This window comes from Emys orbicularis, chromosome 3 (assembly GCF_028017835.1).
Source record: "Emys orbicularis isolate rEmyOrb1 chromosome 3, rEmyOrb1.hap1, whole genome shotgun sequence".
Classification (NCBI taxonomy): Eukaryota; Metazoa; Chordata; order Testudines; family Emydidae; genus Emys; species Emys orbicularis.
The window spans coordinates 128,578,681-128,601,316 of record NC_088685.1 but is presented as its reverse complement, the minus strand read 5'-3'; the positions used below and the strand labels follow the sequence as shown (position 1 = coordinate 128,601,316).

Here is a 22,636-nt window from a genome sequence, read left to right as displayed (position 1 = left end):
GCTAAGCTTAAAGTACAAACTAGGGGGTGCAAGCTCACCTGTGGCAGGGGTTCTCAACCTTTTTCTTTGAGGCCCCCTCAACATGCTTGTTTGGGTGGAAGCAGGGCCCAGCGGGACTCAGGCCATCTCTGCAAGGCACGGGAAAGGAGTGCCACCTCCACCACCTGACTTACCTTAGCAGGCCATCCAGCCTGTCTGGGATGGGGGGTGGCACAAGAAAAAATTATAGCTTAAAGGCGGTTGGTGGGGTGGGTGAGCGCTCAGCTCAAAAAGTTTGAAAACCACTCAGGATGCAGGAAGAGGGGTAGCTAGGGGCTGTGTGCGGGCAGGGGGTGGCTCAGGGTGCAGGCAGCGGGTAGCTAGGGGCTGTGTACAGGCAGGGGTAGTTCAGGATGCAGAGAAAGAGGTAGCTAGGGGCTGTGTGCAGGCAGGGAGGTAGCTTAGGGTGCAAGCAAGGGTATAGCTGGGGCTGTGTGCAGTGAGGGATGTAGTTCACGATGCAGAGAAAGGGGTAGGTAGGGGCTGTGTGCGGGCAGGGGGTAGTTCAGTGTTCAGGGAAGGCATAGCTAGGGGCTGTGTATGGGTACAGGGGTAGCTCAGGGAGCAGGGTGGGAGGTAGCTCTAGGGGCTGTGTGTGGGCAGGGGGTATCTCTGGGTGCGGGCAGGGGCGGTGTGCAGGTGGGGTGGTAGCTCAGGGTGCAGAGAAAGCGGTAGCTAGGGGCTGTGTGCAGGCAGGGCGGGTAGCTCAGGGTGCAGGGAGAGGGGTAGCTAGGAGCTGTGTGCTGCGAGGGCACCCCCCACTGTGGTTGCTGCTTCCCAAGGGCTCTGCCAGCCCCGGAGCCTGGTCCCCCCCACCCAAGCAGCTCTTACTGGCTGCACAAGCAGTCAAGAGGGGCTGGGAGCTGAGGCGCAGCCACAGCCCCAGGCACCAGCAACAGGAGGAGGAGACAGGGAAGCACTTGGCCGACTGCTCCATGGCACCAGCCAGAGCAGGAGCCGCCCCACCCTGTCCGGCCTTTGACCTGGCCGGGGGCTTAGGGGCGGGGGAAGAGGAGGGAGGGTGAAGCTGACCGGGGACTGCTTGCAGCGACCACCACCCCCATCTCCGGGGGCCACAGACCTCCCAGATGAGAACCACTGACCTATGGTATAGCCCGCCAGCATGTAATTTTACATTATAAGCTTGCTTTGCCTTTAAAGCATTTTTTCATCATTTCAACTTTGCTTTATTTTAATTGCATTATAAAAAACTTGTACAAAATATAAAAATATTTTTTATTTATTACTATAGGAAATGCAGGTGTGAAACAGAATGCAAACGAATTAAAATACCATTCCCCGGATCCTGGTGTGCTGAGACCACTGTCTGTGTCTTGCTGACTAGCATTGTCTTGCTGTTTTCTTGTACTCCCCTGTCGCTCTGTATCAGTCTGTTGTCTCTTGTCTTATCCTTAGATTGTAAGCTCTTTGGGACAGGCACCATCTTTTTGTGTGGTGATTGTACAGTGCCTATCATAGTGGGGCTCTGGTCCAATCCTGGAGCTCCTAGGTGCTGCAATAATACAAATAATAAATAATTATAATAAAATAATCTGTTTTATAAATGGGAAATATGAGACACTGAGCAATTAAGTGACGTTGCCCGAGGCCACCTAGATGAAAGTGAGAGTGGAGCCCAAGAGTCCTGACTGGAATGTTCAACTCTCTGAACCAAGTGATTTCAGGCTCCTAGTGCAACCTTGAACATCATCCCAGGTTCACAACATTTCAGCAGACCTGGAGTGAAGTTGTTTGTGCAACCTATCCTTTCCACCACCCCCAGCTCTCAACTTAATTTTGTTAGCTCACTGGATCTCATTGAAGATAAACTCCATCCCCTCACTCCCTCATTGAGTGTAGATTCCCCATCCCCGGGTCTTCAGAGGACACTACGTGGCTGCTTCTCTTATCTTGCTGCTTTGTGGGATCACCAGGTAAATGTTACCGCCTCTCCCAATCAAAAACGTATGATGAGGTGAAGTAGGAGAGAGGAAACATTTCCTCTTTTGCAGTAGCTGGCGGTATGATGAGGCAGGAGTGTATGGCATCCCATAATTTCTAACATGGTAGCTAAGGAGCCTTCAGGGATTCCCTAGCAACTACTTATTAGAGAAGGGAAACCTCATAATCCATAGCATGCTGTTGCTAGTGTTTTTCCTCTCCCACTGCTCATTAGTAAGGGTGAGAGGTCAGGATTAGGGAAAAGCAGCAGTCTTTCAAAGGTACTGGATGGAGTGGGCACACAGTGTCTCTGAATATGGGGGCTCATGATGGAGCAGGTGAGAGGGGAGGGAAGTGGTCAGGGACACAGCCAGTGGGCCCTCTAGAAGACCATCAGGGTAAGCAGTTGGTACACAAGGAACAAACTATGAGATGGCTTATGTATTGGGAGGGGTGGATCCTGAATCTCTCAGCAGAACTGCAGGGTTCTGTGATGGGTTTGGTGTCAACTCACATCACCCTAATCCTGCAGTTTGTTTACTCCTAGGCCTGACACCCAGTCAATCTGCTGTGACCATCAGACAGCAGTGTATCTATGTGCAGGGGTGTCAGCTGTGAGGGCGAACTTCTTTTGTCAAGTCTCATGTTCAGTATTGAACTGAATTCTTAATTCTTTGATAATAAACAGGAAACTGAGGGTGTGCTGTGCAGTGGCATTAGCTGGTGAAGACATAAGCTATTTCAATTTACAAGGATGTTTTTCTGTTTACTTAATGTTTGCTAACCTTCTTCAACATTATGTTAAACACAATGGCATTGCCGTTACAGAAACATCAATGCTTTCTTCCAGATCCTGCCTTGATTCAGTTCACTGAAGGAAAAAGCATTGATGCATACAATGTGCTGGAGCCGCACTGCACTGACTTTTAAATATTGATGTTAAGTGCATGTCTTTTGAATTTGATTTCATCTTTATATTAGAACCATGTAATTGTAGAAATGTGATAACAAAGTACTAGTGATTGAGACATTGCGGTAAATGTTCTGTATGGTGCTCAAGGGAGTTACTAGCACAACTCCCTAATGCCAGTCAACAAATGTCTCTGTCTTTATTTTATTTTTTTAAAGAACACTGTGCAGGCAGGATGCTGGCTCCTGGGCTGGCAGAGCCCTCGGTGAGCAGCAACTGCTGGGGGAGGGTGCCCTCTGGGCACACAGTTCCTACTTACCCCTCTCCCTGCACCCTGAGCGACCCCCCTGCCTGCACATAACCCCTAGCCACCCCTGTCCCTGCACCCTGAGCTACCACTCTGCCTTGCAGGCTGATGTGCCTTCTGTGTCCACACTGCAAATACAGGTCTTTCTATGGTCTCCCTTGTGAACGGAAGCTGCAGACTGCAGTCTTTTTCTTCCTCCATGGCCAATGGCCAGGCCGTCATTCATATTACTGTCTCCTGCCTCGAATGTGTCAGGCTATGCCTTATACCAAAATGAACAAACTGCAGCCACTTTTAATTTTCTTAAATTAGGATTTTAAGAGCAAGAAGCTCACAGGAGAAGAAAGCATGACAAACATAATGCGTTAGATACCTAAACATCCATGCTTCTAGAAATATGGAGACAATTCAGTATAATGCATATTCCTTTTCTTACCACTTAACGGAAGTCATTTTTTAAAATGACTTGGGTGCTTTCAATGGGACTTTGGCCCCTAAGTCACTTGGGCACGTCTGTGAATTTTACCCAAAATCTTATTCCCCTCTAATAAAACAGCTACTTCTCTCTGACCCTCCAAGCCAACCACCCTTCCTCACTTTTCTGTCCCTTTGTTTTCTGAGTCTGGCTTATAATTGTCCACACATATTTGAAAGTCCTTTGTCTCCTTTCAAGTACCTGTTTTCAGTAGCTTCAGGGAGCTTGTTGTTGTCTAAGGTTAAGCCTCAACTCTCCCTCTCCTTCTGTTTCCTCCCCACAAAACTGTTATAACAATGTAATGGTTGTGTTTACTCTGTGGTCCAAGTTATTAAATCATCAGGTACTTTTTATGGTGAGTATGATTGCTGAAGAAGGAATTTTAGGTGCTCTTATAATTCAAATAGCCTCCTGACATAGTTCTGATTGTGCCTAGGCCTTTATAAGTTCGGGCATGACATGGGCATGAAAGCTTTCCCTTTAAGTCACAGAACTTCCCTCTATTTAAAACAGGAAATGCAGTTGTTTTGGTATGGCCAATACTGTAGCATCTGTTGGTAAGTTTTTCATAGTGACCATTACATCTTATTGGCCGGAGGAGTGGTGAATGATAGTGAGAACTGCAAAATACAGCTGACTGGTTAGAAAGTCCATGACCAGAATGCTAAAGGGGTAAAGAGGTAAAAGGACACCATTTATTTATTTATGTATTTATTTTATGGAGATATATTAGTCTGTCACACCTCTCCCCTTCAGGCTGCTAGCACTGCTAGTAAGGAAGAGGAATTGTTTCAGGATAGAATGGTACATGGTTTTGGACATTTTAAATGAAATTAGCCCCCGGTAACTTGGCAACTTGGTTTTGCAGGCTATGGCTTCATGAATTATTGCTATGCAGACACTGCCAAACGCATTGTGCTATGGGTCTCAGAGGTGAAATTAGGCTTGATTTCTATTTGCATTGGATAACTTAGTGCTGGGGAAACCACGTCTGAACTGAAGATATAATATGCAAAATGTTCCAGTGTGGCTGATAAATTGTCACTTTTAAATGTGACCTGATTTAAATATCTATACAGAATAGAAGACTTGAATTTCAAGCAGTAATGTCTGAATAGCCCCAACCACTGTTAAGAGTTTAAAATGAGGTGCTGATGAGAGAAGACAAAGCCAGTTAGCATATATTTAATGAAATATGTATAAAAGTCAGAATATTTATTTGATAAAAATTGCAACTTCAGCTTTGAAGAGCAGATGTTAAGATACCACAGGAAGTGAATCTAGTACAATGGCACTTTGCAATGAGTTTCAATTTTAAGAAATGCCCTGATCTCACTGGAGTATTACCTTGTCTGAATATTTGTTTCATCTCTCTTTATCATAGGAAGTTCTCTTACCTGCCATATGCACATATCTCCTAAAGGAAAAACATATTGATCCAGCAAGAAACATTCCTGCTTGACATCTTGAAATTTGATTTAGAGATTCAAATTCTGCCCTCCCTTCTGCTGGTGCAACTCTGCGCAATGGTGTTGCCCCATTGAAGTCAATAGGGTTTAGCTTTTATTTTTCTAAATTTCAGGGCAAAAATAATAGTAATTTCTTTGTACTTCCTGTGGGTTGGGGTTTTTTTTAATCATTGAGAGTTTTGTACAGATTTTAAAAAGCCATTATCCTTTAAAACACACGGTCGCCATTCCTTAGGGCTTTTATGTTTTCCCTTTTATATCTTTTAAATTGCTGAAATGGATATAAGAGTATAACTCTAAACTAAATTTAGTATTTAATCATCATTTGTGTTAATCAAAGCAGAGCAGATATTGCTCCTAAACTAATATTTACTAACTAGCACAAAGTAATTAAAAATGTTGTAGGTTAAAGAAAGGCAAATAGGACGAAGCATGATCTAGCACTTAAGCCTCTGGACTGAGAGCCAGGAGACCTGGTTCTGCTACAGGTTCTGACAATGGCTTGTTTTCTGACCTCGGGCAAATCATTCTGCCTTTCTATGCCTCTGTTTCCCCAGTTGGGATAATGCGGCTTGCCCGCTTTTATAACGTGCTTTGAGAGAGCGAGGTTTGAAAAGTCACCGTGAGTGCTAAATATTATTATGAAGTACTTAGGGGAATTATTGATCTATTTCATTTGAAAAGGGGGGAGTCCAGCTAAGAGTCAGATTCTGCCCCCCTTACTAACATTGAAAAGTACCTTAATGCACAAGTAGTCCCCCGGAAATCAAAGGAGCTACTCCTCTGGTAAGGTACAACTCAACAGAAGGGTGGCAGAATATGGCACTTGTAAATATGTGCTTAATTATAACCGCGAATATTAAACAGTATGTATTTATTTACTGTTAAAAGACCCAAGACCTTACTTGGTGCTGACATAAGCAGACAAGAATGCCTATTGACCTCAGTGGAAGTTGTCCTGATTTACGGCAGAGCTGAATTATGTCCCTGATCCCTATTTTCGAGTGCACAATACCCATCATTGCTTATCTTGGGGAATCAGCTACTACTTGTACATGCAAACAGTGCAGTGACTAGCACTGTGTGAAACTCTCAGAGTTCAACTCCAACCAGGCAAGCTCCCTTGATTTGGGCTTTTGTTACAAATGTGACATTCCAGTCAGGTTTGCTGAAAGAATCACTGTATTTCAGAGGAATGCTGGCTGATTTATGCTTTCAGATGGAAGCCAGTCAAAAATTGATGACCACTGCTGGGCTTTTGCTTTGAGTTTGTGGGTTCATTTAAACCTGAAACTCAAAGCAAAAATCATGGGGGAATGAACCCAGGTGAACCAACACGGGTGGAAAAAAGTTCATGCAACCCCGTGAGCACCAGATTTTTGTGCATCTCAACTAGTGCATGATTCTCCATGCTACTGATGATAACAGTTCCTTAGGCAGCCCTTTGAACTGAAATATAGTCTTGGTCTCTGATGTCTTACACCTTAGAAATGGACTTACCATAATAAAATATCTTTTTGTATAGCTACAGTTTTGTAGACCTTTTTTTAGCATAAATAGTACATTTTTACAAAATAATCATTGGTGTTTGAAATTAATAGAAAACAAGGTAATGGAAAGTATTATAGTATGGTGCACTGTCAGATGGAATCTTACATAAATACTGTATGTGCTTATTTGATTTACCATTTTTATTTTTGTTCTACAGTTTGAGATGCTGACAGGGTCATTACCATTCCAGGGAAAAGACAGAAAGGAGACAATGGCTCTCATTCTCAAGTAAGTAGTAATGTCTGTTTGGTTTATCTACTAAGTACTTGTTAGCTCTCTTCCTTGGATGGGCCTTTGGTCCTAAGTACATTTAACTGCATAAAATATATAGAACAAGAACAAATACATAGAGGCTGAGATTTTAAAAGCTGCACAGGGAGTTAGATGTGCAACTCCTACTAATATCAGTGTTATTGTGTGCCTAAATCCCCTAGGTGATTCACCCAGAGTAAATAACCAGAAACTGTGTATTGCAGGTCTGTGAGCATTCCATTGGGGGGGGGGGGCTTGCAGAAAAAATATATGTGGTCATATAATACAAGACTGTATGATGATGCATATATAAAAGGGTGCAGAGATAAGTTGTACAGACAACATGCACGTTGTCATTCCTGACTTTCGAGTCCTTTCCTTTGCAAACCTGACATTGATTTAATGCTCAGCATGTGCATAAATGTTTGCAAGATTGAAACCATAGTCCCTGCCAAATTACTTATTTCTGCCGTCTACCACTGAAGCACCAGAGCTATTAAAACCCAATTACAATTTTTAATAATGCAAAATGTGTATTTTATCATCACTCTCTTCATTCTTGAAAATGTCTAGGCCATTTTGGGTCAAACATTCCAAAAAGTTTGCTCTTGGATTGAGAACAAACCTGCCAAATTTAATCCAGAAAGGTAAAACTGAAAAAAGATAATAAATAGCTGAAAATGACCCCTTAGAATTCACAGAATGTCCCCACAGAATGTTCTCTGTGTATATATATCTTCCTACTGTATTTTCCACTGCTTGCATCCGATGAAGTGGGTTTTAGCCCACGAAAGCTTATGCCCAAATACCTTTGTTAGTCTCTAAGGTGCCACAAGTACTCCTGTTCTTTTTGCTGATACAGACTAACATGGTTACCACTCTGAACCCTTAGAATTAGTAACCCTTGAGCAACATTAACTATAAGGTGGTGTTATGTGCTTCCGGTCAGGAGCTGCTCCCAGTGACATCAATGGTAAAACTTCCTTTAACCTCGATGGGTGCAGGTCTGGCCCCTCCATTTGTGAGCTATCTAATCTGTCTAGGTATTATATCTTTGGTGACAAATGTGTATGGGTGTCTGCATGTCCCAATAAATTTCAGTTATAAAATGCAGGTGTGGATTTGAAATTTTTTGAAAAATATTTTTTTCTTTTCAAGTATTCTGTTCTTTCAGAGCCAAGCTAGGAATGCCTCAGTTTTTGAGCATGGAAGCCCAAAGTTTGCTGAGAGCCCTCTTCAAAAGGAACCCATCCAACAGATTAGGTATGGATGCTCATTTGATTTCTGTACAATATGGTGGTGATAATTTCCCTTGATGCATTTTAACTGGTAGTTATCCTCTCCATTACATGTACATTTATATTCATATTTATTCTGCAGCAAAACACAAGCATTACTAGAGAGAGAAGCAAGGAAATCAAGCATAGCATTAGAATCCAAAGCATGAGATTAATTCATGATTTATTTCTTCAGTGAAGAGGGGAAATAGATCACCAACCTTTATGAATTGCATAAGATAACTCCTGTGGATAGTAATACAGGAAAATGAGAACCCAGTCAGGTATTTTAATTAACTCTCTATATTTCAGCTCCACATCTTGGAGGGGGGTGAAGGAGAGAAGAATTCTTGCAAAGCCACTCTGATTAAATTTCTGTGCCATCTCATTTGATTTAGTGGGACCATTTTGAACAAAAGGCCTGCCCTTCTTTAGCACCTTAAAATGAATTGTCTGCTTTATCACCAAGATTTTGTTTTACTCTTCTTTCATTATTGCACCCAGTTATGTTTGAATAAGCATAGAGGATGTTTTTGATTTATTTATGTAAAGCCAACTCTGTCTATACTCAAGAGTTCCATTAGGAAACTCATGGTATTTTGGGGGAGGGAGGGTTACGTAGGAGACTTAGTGTGTCCATTCATGTTTTAGCAGGTGGTTCCTTTGAAAATTTGTTCCCTAGAGATTTTAGTGAAGAACAAGAGTAACCATAGCAAATTGAGGACATCAGAGTCATAGCATTATGTTATTTTAAAATGTTGCCTCCGTCTGTAAAAATATTTTAGGTTCCTTCCAGCTCTCTAGTCTCTTGCTCTGTTCTGGGTGAATAAGAGAATGACTTGCTTTCTAAAATAGAGGAGCGCAAGAGGAAAAAATGGTTGCAACAAGATGTGTTTCCTCCTCTACTCTCCCAATTTTTCTGTTCTCTCCTGCCTCCTATTCTCTTACCAGCTTACACCTCCTATGTCCCATTTATCCATTTTTCTTCACTACTATCATCCTCTATTCATTCTCCTTTTCCCATCTTTAAAAGTCTCGAATATCACTGTAATTACCAAATTTCTACTATTAAGTGATACTCAGTATACAATTAGGTACAGTTCTAAGATGTGAGACTTAGGGAAGGAAAAAAGGACAACAAAGAGAAATTTAGAAGCCTATGATCCTAAAATTCCACCGGACGATGTTGCTAAGAAAAGGTTGAAATTGTTTTCCAAATATGTGATTTTCCCCCCCCATTTCTGAAATATTAATTTATTGACTCAATAAAGATGCAGTATTAATGTTAACACCCAGAAGGCCATAAACCACTAATAAAATGCAGCGTGTACTGCACAGAACTGCAAAAAATAGTGTTAGTCAAACCTCTGAACATATTCAGAGTTTAGGTTCAACACAAGGGGAAAGTAATATATTCCTTTATAGCTCTTTTGCTGTAATTCCCCATCTGGATACTCTATTCAAGAACAAAAGCTATTTTACTCTAGAATAATTTCTCCTCTTTAGAAATAAGGGAAGTAAGGTTTTCCTGTGTGTGTGTGTGTATATGTGTGTGTGTGTGTGTATATATATATATATATATAAAAATGTACCGTAAGGTATCCTTTCCACCAATCAGCCACATCATTTAGCTCTTCTGTGTATGCTCTATGGTATCAGTGGGAGTATATTGCTCTAGAAATTGTAGGTGGCTGTAAAGAAAAGGCCTCAGGGAAAAGAAGAATAGTTGATCTTTGACTTCTGTAAGGTCTGTCACAGGAAAAGAAATAACTAATTGGTCCTCATTAAATATACGGTTGACTGACATCAGCACCCATGGGGTTTTGGCAGCTAATTAATTACTTTCTTTTTTGCAAGTAAGACACATCATAGTGTAAATACTGAGAAACTTTTGAAAAGCAGGATGCTGTTATCTCCTTTAACTTTTCATGCTGTTTAGATTTTTTTTATTATTATTATTGGGAATAGGGGTAGGAGAGCAAAGCTAAATCAAGCACGTAATTTGTTCCGAGATGTATAAAAAGCAAGTGGTGCAGGACAGATTTTTTTGCCTCTGGCTTTCATACTTAGTTGTTCAAACGCTTGAGGTGGTGTTATGGAAGGAATCTACTACTACAGAACATTTGATCCCACATGTAGCAGTCACAGCATTAGCATTCTGACTGACAGTTGTTAGCAAGATGTTTGGCAGCCCAATTACATCACCATCTGGCTGGGCTATGGTTCTTGAAATTTCTAATAATAATCTTGTGTGGAAAATGGAAGCTTCCCTCTTGCTATCTATGTCCTTGTGCTGCTGAGTGACCTTTTAGGGCTTTGCTAATGTACAAAAATTAACATTCTTCAAGGATGTGTTAGTGTAGAGCCACTGAAGGTGCTCATGCGCCCCATGTGCATGGGACTGGACATTTTAAAGTAGCAGTGTCTGTTGGGGCTGCACATGTACCATGTGCCTCCTCATGCTCCTATGAGAAGGCATAAAGAGTGAAGCGACTGCAACCCTCCCTCAGGTCCCTCTTCTTATTTATTGCAGTGAGACAGAATCTGGCCAGTTTCTAACCCACTAGCTCTTAGTTTTGGCTAAACCTTCTTAATTTCTTCAGAACTCTTTTGATTATTTTCATATTTGACTGTTGTGTTCATATCAACCCATCTTATCTGAGTATCAACAGCTAGATCCCCCTGTACACACCTTCATGCCCAGCGCTTCTTAACTTGGCAGACCTAAACCTACCAGCGTCAAACCCTATCCATCCTGCTATGGACGAATCCCCTTAAAAGATGGACATAGGAGGTGCCTCTTCTGTTTAGGTGGACATGGGGCCAAACTCCATCTTCTGGAACAATTCATGAGTCTCATCAGACCCTGAGATCCTATGAGTGGACAAGCCAGCATTATCCAGCATCTCTGTTGAAGACTGGTGCAGAAAAAATTGTGCCAAGAAAGAAACTTGTGCTGGCATTGGTACCGACATTGCCATCTCTAGTCCCATTCTCTGCCCCTCCCCAACGGGCACTTGTCACAGATGCTTCAGTGGGCTGGAGTACCCAGATGAACCACCTACAGATGCAGGGGCATGGTGTCTGGATGACCTGAGATTACACATGAATGTCCCGTAGCTGGGAGACGACAGACTAGCCTTCATAGCATTCCTGCCTGTTCTGTGGAACGCCGCAGTGCAAATCCTGCATCACAACATGTTGGTGATGCACTATGTAAACAAACAAGGAGGTTCCCGAGCATCCCCTCTTCTGCCAAGAAACCATCAGGCTACAGAAGTGGTGACATCAACACAAGATAATCCCACTGGGTCTAAACCTCCTAGGGCTCAGTGAAGGCCTGGCAGACTTCTTAAGCAGTCACCCAGTGACCAACCACAAGGGGTCGCTGAAGGAGTTTATCATAGACCTCATATTCTACCCCGGAAGGACCCCCATAATAGACTTATTCACCACAAGGGACAATGTCAAATGCATGATTTTCTGTTCCAGAAGAGGCGTGAGCCTGGGATTATTGCCAGATGCTTTTCTTTTGCAGTGATCTGGAGGATTCATATATGCCTTGCCAACAATTCTCCAGGATAATGTCCAAGATCAAGAGGGACAAGGCTACAGACTTCCTGGTAGACCCTTATTGGCCAAGACAGTTTTGGCTGTCACATCTGCTACAGATGGCCCCGTGCCATCCCATTCACCTCCTGGCCTGCCTGGACATATCACAGAATCAAGGTCAGCAGCCAGACTCGCAGTTGTTACACCTGATGGCTCAGATGTTGGCTGTTTGAACAATACTGACAGAGACGGCTCCCTACAGGTTCAAAAGATTCTCATACAAAGCAGAAAATCCTCCACCAGGAACACTTATGCCTCGAAGTGGAAAAGATTTTCTATATGGGCAGCCCAACGTGGTTTGGACCCAGTTGAGGCAGCAACGCTGAAGATCCTAGACCAGTGGTTCCCAAACTGGGCTTCGTGAACCCCTGGGGGTTCATGAAGTGTTACAAGGGGTTCTTGGGGAAAAAATTCCCTAATGGCAGACAGAGCTGTCCATAGGGACCCCGGGGAGCACGGGGCAAGCAGCCCGGAGCCTCTGGACTTCCAAGAGCTAAGAGGATCAAAGCAAGCATATCTATCTCACTGAGGAGATTTAAACTTCAAAACTCCTTATAAGAAATGGAAAGGGAGGTGGATATTTTTTTGCTGTTTTTAAAATAAATAAGCAGCTAGTATTGTTTTTAAAATTATTATGAAGAACTAGTTTGAGCTTTGTTGTAACGTGCGTTGTTTGCCTGGACTGCTCAAGACCTGAATGCTTGTGTAGGAGGAACTCTTTGAGTTGGCTTCTTAAATACCTTTATGCTGTTTCACATCTAATACTCCTTGATGAAACATAGGAGCCTTGTCTTATAACAGGCTTATTCAAAGTGATACAAGCTACGAAAGTGAGATCTTGGAAGAGTGTTGCCGTTTTCGTATTGTAATAAAAATACTGTAATGATAAATAATAATTAATAATAAATAGTGTGTAATAAGCATGTCATAAAAACACATTTTATATTTCCCAGATCACTTCTTTTTATAATTTATACTCAGGTAAAGGAGAAAATTCCTGGAAATATTCATTTTTAGGAGGGGGTTCGTGACACTTGACATTTTAGTGAAAGGGGTTCACAGGTTGTTAAAGTTTGGGAACCACTGTCCTAGACTATGCTGTTTCTGAAACAGGCAAAACTATTATTTAATTCTCTCAAAGTCCACTTGGCGGCTTTATCAGTGTGTCACATGCCAGCACAGTCACACCCAAAGATACTGACATTTTTTAAGGGCCTTCTTCATATTAGCCCTCCATTTAAGGACCTGACTCCCTCATGAGACCTCATTGTTATTCTTCTGAAGCATACGGACCCTCCCTTTGAACCAGTGACAGAATACGCCATGCACCCCTTACCATCAAGAGGATCTTTGTGCTGGCTATCACCTCAGCTTGGAGAGTCAGTGAACACTAGACTCTCATAGCTGGACTGCGGTCTTTCATATGGACAAGGTGGTACTCAGACTACACCCCAATTTCACCCCCAAGGTGGTCTAGACTATCACCAAAAATCAATCAATTAGCTTGCTAGTCTTCTTCCCAAAGCCACACTCACCAATGGTAGAGAAGAAACAGCACACTTTAGACATATCCACAGCTCTGCTGTATTACCATAATGAGACCAAGATGAAGTTTTGTCTGACTCGTTACCACTTTGTGGTCATTTCTGGTTCGTCCAAAGGCCAAGCCATCTCACAACAATGAATTTCCAAGTGGATCATGTAATGCGTTTCCACCGGTTATCAGTTGGCTGGAGAGCCTTTTCATTCGAATATCCAGGCACATTCCACCAGAGCACAAGCTGCATCTGTCACCTGCTTCAGAAACTTTCCGATCTTCTGCTCTTGATATGGCAGCCAGAGCAGCCACCAAGTTCAGGGGAACAGTTCTCCAATCGCTGATGCAGCTTGAAACTCTTCACTCCCACCATCCTGAGGGGAAGTGATTGCTAGTCACCTACAGCAGGATCCACACTGAGACATACTCAAAGAAGAAAGAACAATCACTCTACAGAAACTATGGTTCTTCGAGATGTCGTAGTCACTGTGGATCTCACAAACACCCCTCCATCCTCACTTTCAGAGTCCTCATCTAACACAGGCTTCGAATGGCAAGAGAACTGAGAGATTGGGACCACTCTCTCCTTTATGTCCTCACACAAGAGCATGAGAAGGCACAGGGGTGCATGCACAGGCCAAACAGACACTGCTGTTCAACAATTTCCAATACACTTGAGACTCATGGAGCCCTACAGAGGGAGTCACACTGACCACAGGATCTCGGATAACCACTAGGGTAAGTAACTGCTCTTTCTATTGTATTACAAAGATGAAGCAAATAAAATCAATATTGTTCTGATTTTTGTAACCTAAATGTTGTTTAACTACTGAGGTGATATTTGTTGAAGCAAATTTATTGGCTATTACTGGTCCTAATCCAACATCTATTGAAATCAGTGGGAATCTTTTCCAAGGGCAGTTGAATCAGACCCTTTTTTAACAATTAAATCCATTAAAAATTATGTTCAGTAGCTATGTTAAAAAGAAAGTTAAGGTTGCAAAGTCAAGCACTCAGAAGTTAGGACAGGCCAGAATTAGCATTGCCAATCCAATCTCAATTTGTCTCCCTTGGCTTTAATGAGACATAGGCTCCAAAGCACCTAAAACCACTTTTGAAAATGGGATTTACACTCCTAAGTCACTTAGGCACTCTTGAAAATTTTACCCACAGTCTTTAATTATATGATCACATACTATTTTTTCCACAGGATCCTGGCCTCATTCGGTGCATGGGATGGTCAGTGCTCACTGTGGGGGTAGTCATTCAATATTCTTTTTAGACTTAACCACACACCATTCAAACCCTGCACTGAATACAGAATTATTAATTTCCTCATGGGCATTTCCCTGGTGTTCTCATAGTAATGTCTGAGTGCACTTCACAAACAACTAGTGAATTATCTTTACAGCACTTCTCTGAGGTGAGGGGTGGCATTAGACCCAATTTATAGTTGAGGAACTGAGGCGCAGAGAGATTAAAGCCAAAAGTGTCGACTGATTTTCAGTGCCCCAATTTAACACACCTAAGACCTGATTTTTTTTTTTCAGAAAACTTAGCATTTTTATGGCACTTTATATGTTCAAAGCACAGCTCCCATTGACTTCAGTTGCAGCTGTGAACTATCAGCACTTCTGCAAATCTGGCCAAAGTGTCTCAAGTTGGGCAACCATAAAGTAAGGAACACACAGGAAGTGACCACCTGTGAGAAATTTGGGTTTAAGTGACTTGCCCAGCATCACATAAGCATTCTGTGGCACAGTCAGGGATAGACTCCAGTTCTTCTAAGCACATTTGCTGGTCCTGATACTCTTCTGATGCTGGGTTTATGTTAGTGTAACTCTGTTTTTTTTTTTTTTCTGTGGAGTTTCTACTTAGCTATACTGGTGTCAGTGAAATCAGAAGCAGACCTGCCATATATGTTTAGTAGGCAATCAGGACTGTACCTTGAACTTGGATGATGATTGAAAATTCCTAATAAGAAATCCATGGAACAAGGTTTGTCGCTGGCCAAGTTTTTGTATTTACTGATTTCTGGCAGCAGCCTGTTCTATGTTCAGAATACCCGGGGGGAACAAATCAAAACTGTAAACACACCTATTGGGTCAGCTTTCCCATGTACATGGCGGACAGCCCTGCATGTAATATGCAAGCAATATTTGTTTTTAATACCTACTCATGAGCCAATGTTAAGCAGGCTGTAGAATGCAGTTCTTGATCAGTGCACTTTGGCAAACACTAATAATGTCCTGTGTGCATCGAAAGCAGATGTCACATTTTACAAAAGCTTGAGTTGACAAGACCTTTTACAAAACTGCTTGTTAGGAAGTACAAGTATTGCAAATAAAAGGCTTAGTACGCTGAGGTGCTGAGCACCCACAGCAAGGTACTCAGTGTCCTCAGCTCCCACTAATGTCAGTGGGAACTGAGATGCTCAACACATCTGGAGATGTTCAGCATCTCACAGGAAATGGCTCCAAAATTGCAATGCAGAATCTTCATCTCCAGGTGTTACTTTCCCCCGTGGGAGAATGAAAGATGCTATTAATAAAAACAAATCAACCAATCACGTGGCACACTCAGTCAAATCTGATAGTTGTTTAATTATTACTGAACACCTGCTGATTTTCCTCAAGCCAGTAAACTAAACGTGCTGAAAGGAATAAACAAGAAAGATATTAAATGAGGACATAGAGGAAAAGTAATGAAAGAATTAGACATGTGCTGCCAAACCCCACAGAGTTTTGCGAAATAATCAATAGAATACATAAGAAAGTTGTTAGTGAAGAAAAAGTATCTATGACATTGGTGTGTTTGATGCCAATACAAATGAGAACCAGCTTTGAGGTACCCAAAATCAGCTGACTTTGTGTAAATTTGAGCCTAAACTATGTGCACCAGAGTTTCCCTATCTGTAAACTGGAGTTAATAAAACTTAACTCTCACAAGGTGGCTACAAATGCATATCTGTAAGTGCTAGGTAGCAGTAATACCATTGCCCCCATCAGGAAGCCCTTTGGACTCCTAGTTCTACCTAGTTTTATTCTATTCCCTCTATTCTATACAGCAAGGGTAGGCAACCTATGGCACGCGTGCCGAAGGCGGCACGCGAGCTGATTTTCAGTGGCACTCACACTGCCCGGGTCCTGGCCACCGGTCCAGGGGGCTCTGCATTTTAATTTAATTTTAAATGAAGCTTCTTAAACATTTTAAAAACCTTATTTACTTTACATACAACAATAGTTTAGTTATATATTCTAGACTTATAGAAAGAGACCTTCTAAAAACGTTAAAATGTATTACGGGCACGCGAAAGCTTAAATTAGAGTGAATAAATGAAGACTCGGCACAGCACTTCTGAAAGGTTGCCGACCCCTGCTATACAGGCTCTTAGACCACACTCCTCATTGTAGTATCTGAGTGCCTTCCAGTAGTGCATTAATCAATGTGCTAACATCTGGCACATGTTGCTGGTTGATATGGGGTCTATTTCACTTCACTAAAAAGGATAATTGTGACCAGATGCTTAACACAATTAATATTAACAACAAAGAGGAAGGAATACAAACCAGAATAGGGACAGAACAGGTTAAAGAATATTTAGGTACATTAGCTATATTCAAGTTGGCAGGGCCTGATGAAATTCCCCCTAGGGTACTTAAGGAACTAGTTGAGGCAATATCAAAACCATTATCTTTGTGAGTTCATGTAGAACGGGTGAGGTCCAACAGGACTGGAGAAGGGCAAACAGAGTTCCTATCTTTAAAAAAGGGAACAAAGAGGACCTGGGAAATTATAGAGCAGTCAGCTTACCTTCAATACCTGGAAAGATACTGGAACATATTAAACAATCAGTTTGTAAGCACCTAGAGGGTAATAGGGTGATAAGTAATAGCCAGCATGAATTTGTCAAGAACAAATGCCAAACCAACCTAATTTCCTTCTTTGACAAGGTTACAGGCCTAGTGGATAGGAGGGAAACTATAAAGATGATATATCTTGATTTTTAGTAAGGCTTTTGACACAGTCAGGGCCAGCTCCATGCACCAGCTAAGGAACCAGGTGCTTGGGGCAGCCAATACAAAGGAGCGGCACTCCGTCCACTACTGGGGCCACGTCCGGGTCTTCGGCGGGAATTCAGTGGCAGGTCCCTCAGTCCCTCTCTTCCTCTTTGAGCTGCCGCAGAAGAAGAAGAGAGGGAGTGAAGGACCCGCCACCGAACTGCTGCTGAAGAATGGAGCGGCGCGATTGAGCTGCCCCCGAAGTGCCGCCGATCGCCTTTTTTTTTTTTTCCCCCTCCGGTTGGGGTGGCAGAAAACCTGGAGCCGGCCCTGGACACAGTTCCACATGACAGTCTCATAAGCAAACTAGGGAAATGTAGCCTACATAAAATTACCATAAAGTGGGTGCACAACTGGTTGAAAAAATATGCTCAACAAGTAGTCATTGATGGTTTGCTGTCAAACTGGGACGACATATCTAGTGGGATCCCACGGGGTTCAGTCGTTGGTCCAGTACTGTTTAGTATTTTCATTAATGACTTGGATAATGGTGTGGAGAGTATGCCTACAATATTTGAGGTGACACAACGCTGAGAGGCTTGGGAGCACTTTGGAGGACAGAATTCAAAATGACCTTGACAAATTAGAGAATTGGTCTGAAATCAGCAAGATGAAATTCAATAAAGACAAGTGCGAAGTACTGTACTTAGGAAAATCATATGAACAACTACAAAATGGGGAATAACTGACCAGGCTGTAGTAATGTTGAAAAGGAGCTGGGGGTTATAGTGGATCACAAATGTAATGAGAGACAACAGTGTGATGCTGCTGTGAAAAAGGCTATTATTCTGGGGTGTATTAACAGGATTGTTGTATGTAAGACACGGGAGGTAATTGTTGTACTCTACTCAGCACTGGTGAGGCCTCAGCTGGAGTACTGTGCCCAGTTTTGGGTGCCACACTTTAAGAAAGATGTGGACAAAATGGAGAAAGTCCAGAGCAGAGCAACAAAAATGATAAGATGTTTTGAAAACCTGACCTATAAAGAAAAGCTGCAAAAACTAGGCATGTTTATGAGAAAAGAAGATTTGGGGAGGGATCTGATAAGTCTTCAGATACGTTAAGGGCTGTTATAAAAAAGATGGTGATCAATTGTTCTCCATTTCACGGAAGGTAGGAAAAGGAGTAATGGGCTTAATCTACAGCAAGGGAGATTTAGGTTAGATATTGGGAAAAGCTTTCTAACTATAAGGATAATTAAGTGCTGGAATAGGTTACCAAGGGAGGCTGTGGAATCCCCTTCTGTGACACAATTGAGCCAGGATTTATATACAGTTTGCTGGTTGAATGAGAGTCACACTTCCAGCAATGGTAAAATAGTTTCAAGTGATTCTCGAGTAAAGAGGCTGGGAACTGTTAAAGAAGGGCTATAGTTTTATTGTTTTCTGTTGTTCGTTTTGGGTAAGGGACATAGAGCAAAGGAAGGTGTAAAGAGGAGTAAGCTGTAGAGAAGGCAGGAAGAGCAAAGAAACAGATGCTGAGCTCACCAAGAAGCAGTTAGAAGAGCTGTGTGCAGTGAGCTCTGTCAGCGGCTGACCAGAAAAAATTGGAGCCGGTGTACATGCCGCACTCATATGCCATGAGGCAAGATGGGGCACTGCTCCAGACTGGGGAAGGGGTCCCTTTTTCTCCTACAGGGCATGCAAGAAATCAAGCAGATGGTTCCACAGATGATCCAGTAGTGGCAAGAGTATTAGAGCTGTGGAGGCTGGAGTGCAGAAGGCTGCTAGTGGAGGAGAGACAAACAGAGTTGGAGGCCAGGTGTCAGAGTACAGAGACAGAGCTGGAGCAACAGAAGCTTGCTGACCAGGACAGTTGCAAGCAGCTCTAACAGAAGAGGAGTGGCAAGTTATGCCCATGGGACCCAGGAGATGGACATAATGGGGTGTGCCTGATAGAAGCTAGCAGATGTGGATATGATGAATCCCACTACCCGGCCTGTAGCATGAGTCATTATGAACACTAAAGGTTATTCCAGGATTCTGACTGTGGAAATGCAGGGAAGTGTGTGTTCTTGGTGTGTTGTTTTCTGTAATTAGGTAACAGGATTGAGGCCGAGGGCCAGGACCGGCTCTGGCTTTTTTGCCGCCCCAGGCAAAAAAGCCTCCCGCCGCCCCCCGCCCCCCGGTGGGGAGCGCGGCAGGGGAGGGCGCCGAGCCCGGCCGCGGCCCAGCTCTCCCCGGCCGGCCAGAGCGCAGGGAGGAGGGCGGCGAACCCGGCCGCGGGCCCGCTCTCCCCGGCCGGCCGGAGCGCCGGGAGGAGGGCGGCGAGCCCGGTCGCGGGCCCGCTCTCCTCGGCCCGCCGGAGCGCCGGGAGGAGGGTGGAGAGCCCGGCCGCAGGCCCGCTTTCCCCGGCCGGCCGGAGCGCCGGGAGGAAGGCAGAGAGCCCGGCCGCGGGCCCGCTCTCCCTGGTGGCAGGAGCACCGGGGGGAGGGCGGCGAGCCCGCCGTGGCCCCGCTCTCCCCAGCGGCAGGAGCGCCGCGAGGAGGGCGGCGAGCCCGGCCGGGGCCCCGCTCTCCCCGGCCGGCCGGAGCACCGGGGGAGGGCGGCGAGCCCGCTGCAGCTCCGCTCTCCCCAGCGGCCGGAGCACCGCGGGGAGGGCGGCGAGCCCAGTCGCGGCCCCGCTCTCGGGCCTGAGCGCCGCCCTCCTCCAGGTGCCACCCCAAGCATATGCTTGGTAGGCTGCTGCCTGGAGCCGGCCCTGCCGAGGGCTCAGGTACAAGTGTACTATAGCCAGACACAGTGGTCGAGGGAGTAAACCCTCAATGGAGAAACTGAGTCAGTGTTTGGTAGGTCTGGAGCAAAGCTGAAAGGGGCTAGGGTCCAGGATCTGCTAGGAGGGATGGACCCTGGCACAACTAGGTCAATAGTTGTGGGCCTGTACTCTGCTGAGAGCAGTCAGCCTCTGGGAAAGCTGTGGGCCAGCACTCCGCTGGGAGCAGGGCTGGCTCAGGATGGAAAGAGATCTGGTTTCACACCTTGGGCTGACAGAGCTCTCTACTGGCCTGGGTGACCCAGATGGGTGTGAAGCAAGCACTGGGGTAGTATGGATTTTAAGAAAGGTAAAAGGTGCCCCTTAGTTTATGGACTCAGGAGAACTTTGAACAGATGCCTGTAGCCAGTAGCTAATCCGACTGGTGGTTCACTACTGTGTGTCAGCAACTCTTGTCAGGCCTGACATATTCACTACATCTAACACACTGTTGTCATGGTACATGCCCCAAAAGGTGTCACGTGAGAGATCACTGGAAAACTTCACACTTCCAGCAATGGTAAAATAGTTTCAAGAGATTCTCGAGTAAAGAGGCTGGGAAATGGTAAAGAAAGGCTATAGTTTTATTGTTTTCTGTTTGTTTGTTTCAGGTAAGAGACATGGAAGGTGTAAAGAGAAATAAGCAATAGAGAAGATCATTAATATTCTTACATATGTAGATTTGGGTTGTGTACAAAGAGTGATGGACATGTGCTAGAAATATGTTTGTCTGCATAAGGCCAATCTGTTGTAGACAAAGGAATATGTGTTTGTCTGACCAGCCTGGTCATCAGGCCGAGACAATGAAGGTGCATTTACATAAAATATAAGCAAAGCTATCAGCCTGGACAGTGGGGTCGGTAGCTTCTTGTGGGGATCTGAACCTCAAATGATAAGTATCAACTAATTGTATACAATATTACTGTATTATAAAGTGTATTGAGTAACGTCTTTTGTGAAAGTCAGTGACATGCTGGTGATTAATATCGTTGTGAAATGTACATATTAACACTATATGAGGAATTATGGATATTCAGTGATAATATGCTTTAAATTCTGTGACCAAACACAGGGGAAAACGGGTTTCTCCCCAAACTGGAGGGAAGGTAGCATTTTGGAATCAAAACAATGAAAGCCTCATTTACATACAAATCAGCACAAGGATGGGATGTCCACAGGAAGGAAAGAACAGCATGAGGTCATCCTGCCTCTTAAAACAGAGTCAATGAACTCTGAGTGATATAAGGGGAAACAGAGAGCCATTTTGGCATCTGTCACCTAGGAAAACAAGGGACTCCAGCACTTTGTATGTTTGTGGAAGGTCCTGACTGAGAGAAACTCAGCCATGGCTGGAAAAGAGAAAAATCAGTAAGAAATCTATCTTGGACAAAGAGAGAAGCTGGTAAGTTAGGTCTTAGCCATTAGAAAGCGTATTTTTACTTATATTTGCTTGTAACCATTTTTGTTCTTATCCCTTGCACATAAATTCACTTAAAACCGATTTCTTTTTGTTATTAAACTTCTCTCTTTTAAACTAAACCAACCCAGTGCTGTGTTTGAATTGAAGTGATTGTTAGCTCCAGTTAAAGTAATAAGCTGTGCTTTTGTCCCTTCAGAGGAATGATGAACCTTATTACTTCTCTAAGTGTTCCAGGAGAGGGCTGGACACTCCAGGGCAGGGGAAAAGTCAGGACTGGAAGTGTGTTGGGGTCACTCTGCAAGTAGTAACTAAGGCTGGTGGAGACCAGTGTCTGGCTGTTGTGTTGTAGGAAGGCTGCTAGGGTCAGAGTACTGAATCAGGGCTGCACAGCACAGACATTCAGGGTTTCTGGACTGTGAGCCACAGCAGCTGAGCATTTAAGGCACCCAGGGTTACAGGGCAGGCAGTGACACAACCTCTCATTGCTCTGGATTGAACCCCAAAGTATTACACCATCATTGGCAGTTTTTAAGAACAGGTTAGAGAAAACACCTGTCAGGGAGGGTCTAGACCAGCGGTTTTCAAACTTTCTGAGCTGAAAGCCTCCCTTTGAGTTACAAGTTTTGGTGGCACCTCCCCAATCCAGACAAAAATAGACAGAAAAGGAGGGTCAAGGGGTGGAAGTGGTGCTCCCTCCCTGAACCCCGCTGTGTAAGGCTGCCCCAAGCCACCTGCCATCACTGCTCCCCCCCCCAAACATTCCTCTGCGCCCTTCTAGGGGGACATGCCCCCCAGTTTAAAAACCTCTGGTGTAGGCATACTTGATCCTACCTCAGTGTGGGAGGATGGATTAGATGACCTCTTGAGGTCTCTTCCAGCTCTACATTTCTATGATTCTATTTCCTTATCTAATATGAAGCATGAAAGACTGGCCAGGCAGACCTGACACAAGCCTACAATCAAAAATCACATGTTCAAGGGTTTTCTTTCCTGGCTGTGATGTTTGCATTAACAAAATGTCCTTGTATATATTT

The 22,636-nt window shown here is 43.8% G+C and overlaps 1 protein-coding gene across 2 annotated transcripts in view; it reads left to right on the top strand.

Annotated features, from left to right (window-relative positions):
- The window catches only part of RPS6KA2 (ribosomal protein S6 kinase A2), a 460,922-nt gene that overhangs the window by 376,310 nt on the left and 61,976 nt on the right, over window positions 1-22,636 (top strand). For both annotated transcript variants that reach the window (XM_065400516.1, XM_065400517.1), the window contains 2 exons: window positions 6,850-6,920; window positions 8,119-8,207. In XM_065400516.1, coding sequence (XP_065256588.1) covers window positions 6,850-6,920; window positions 8,119-8,207 — 160 coding nt within the window. The remainder of the gene's footprint in view (window positions 1-6,849; window positions 6,921-8,118; window positions 8,208-22,636) is intronic.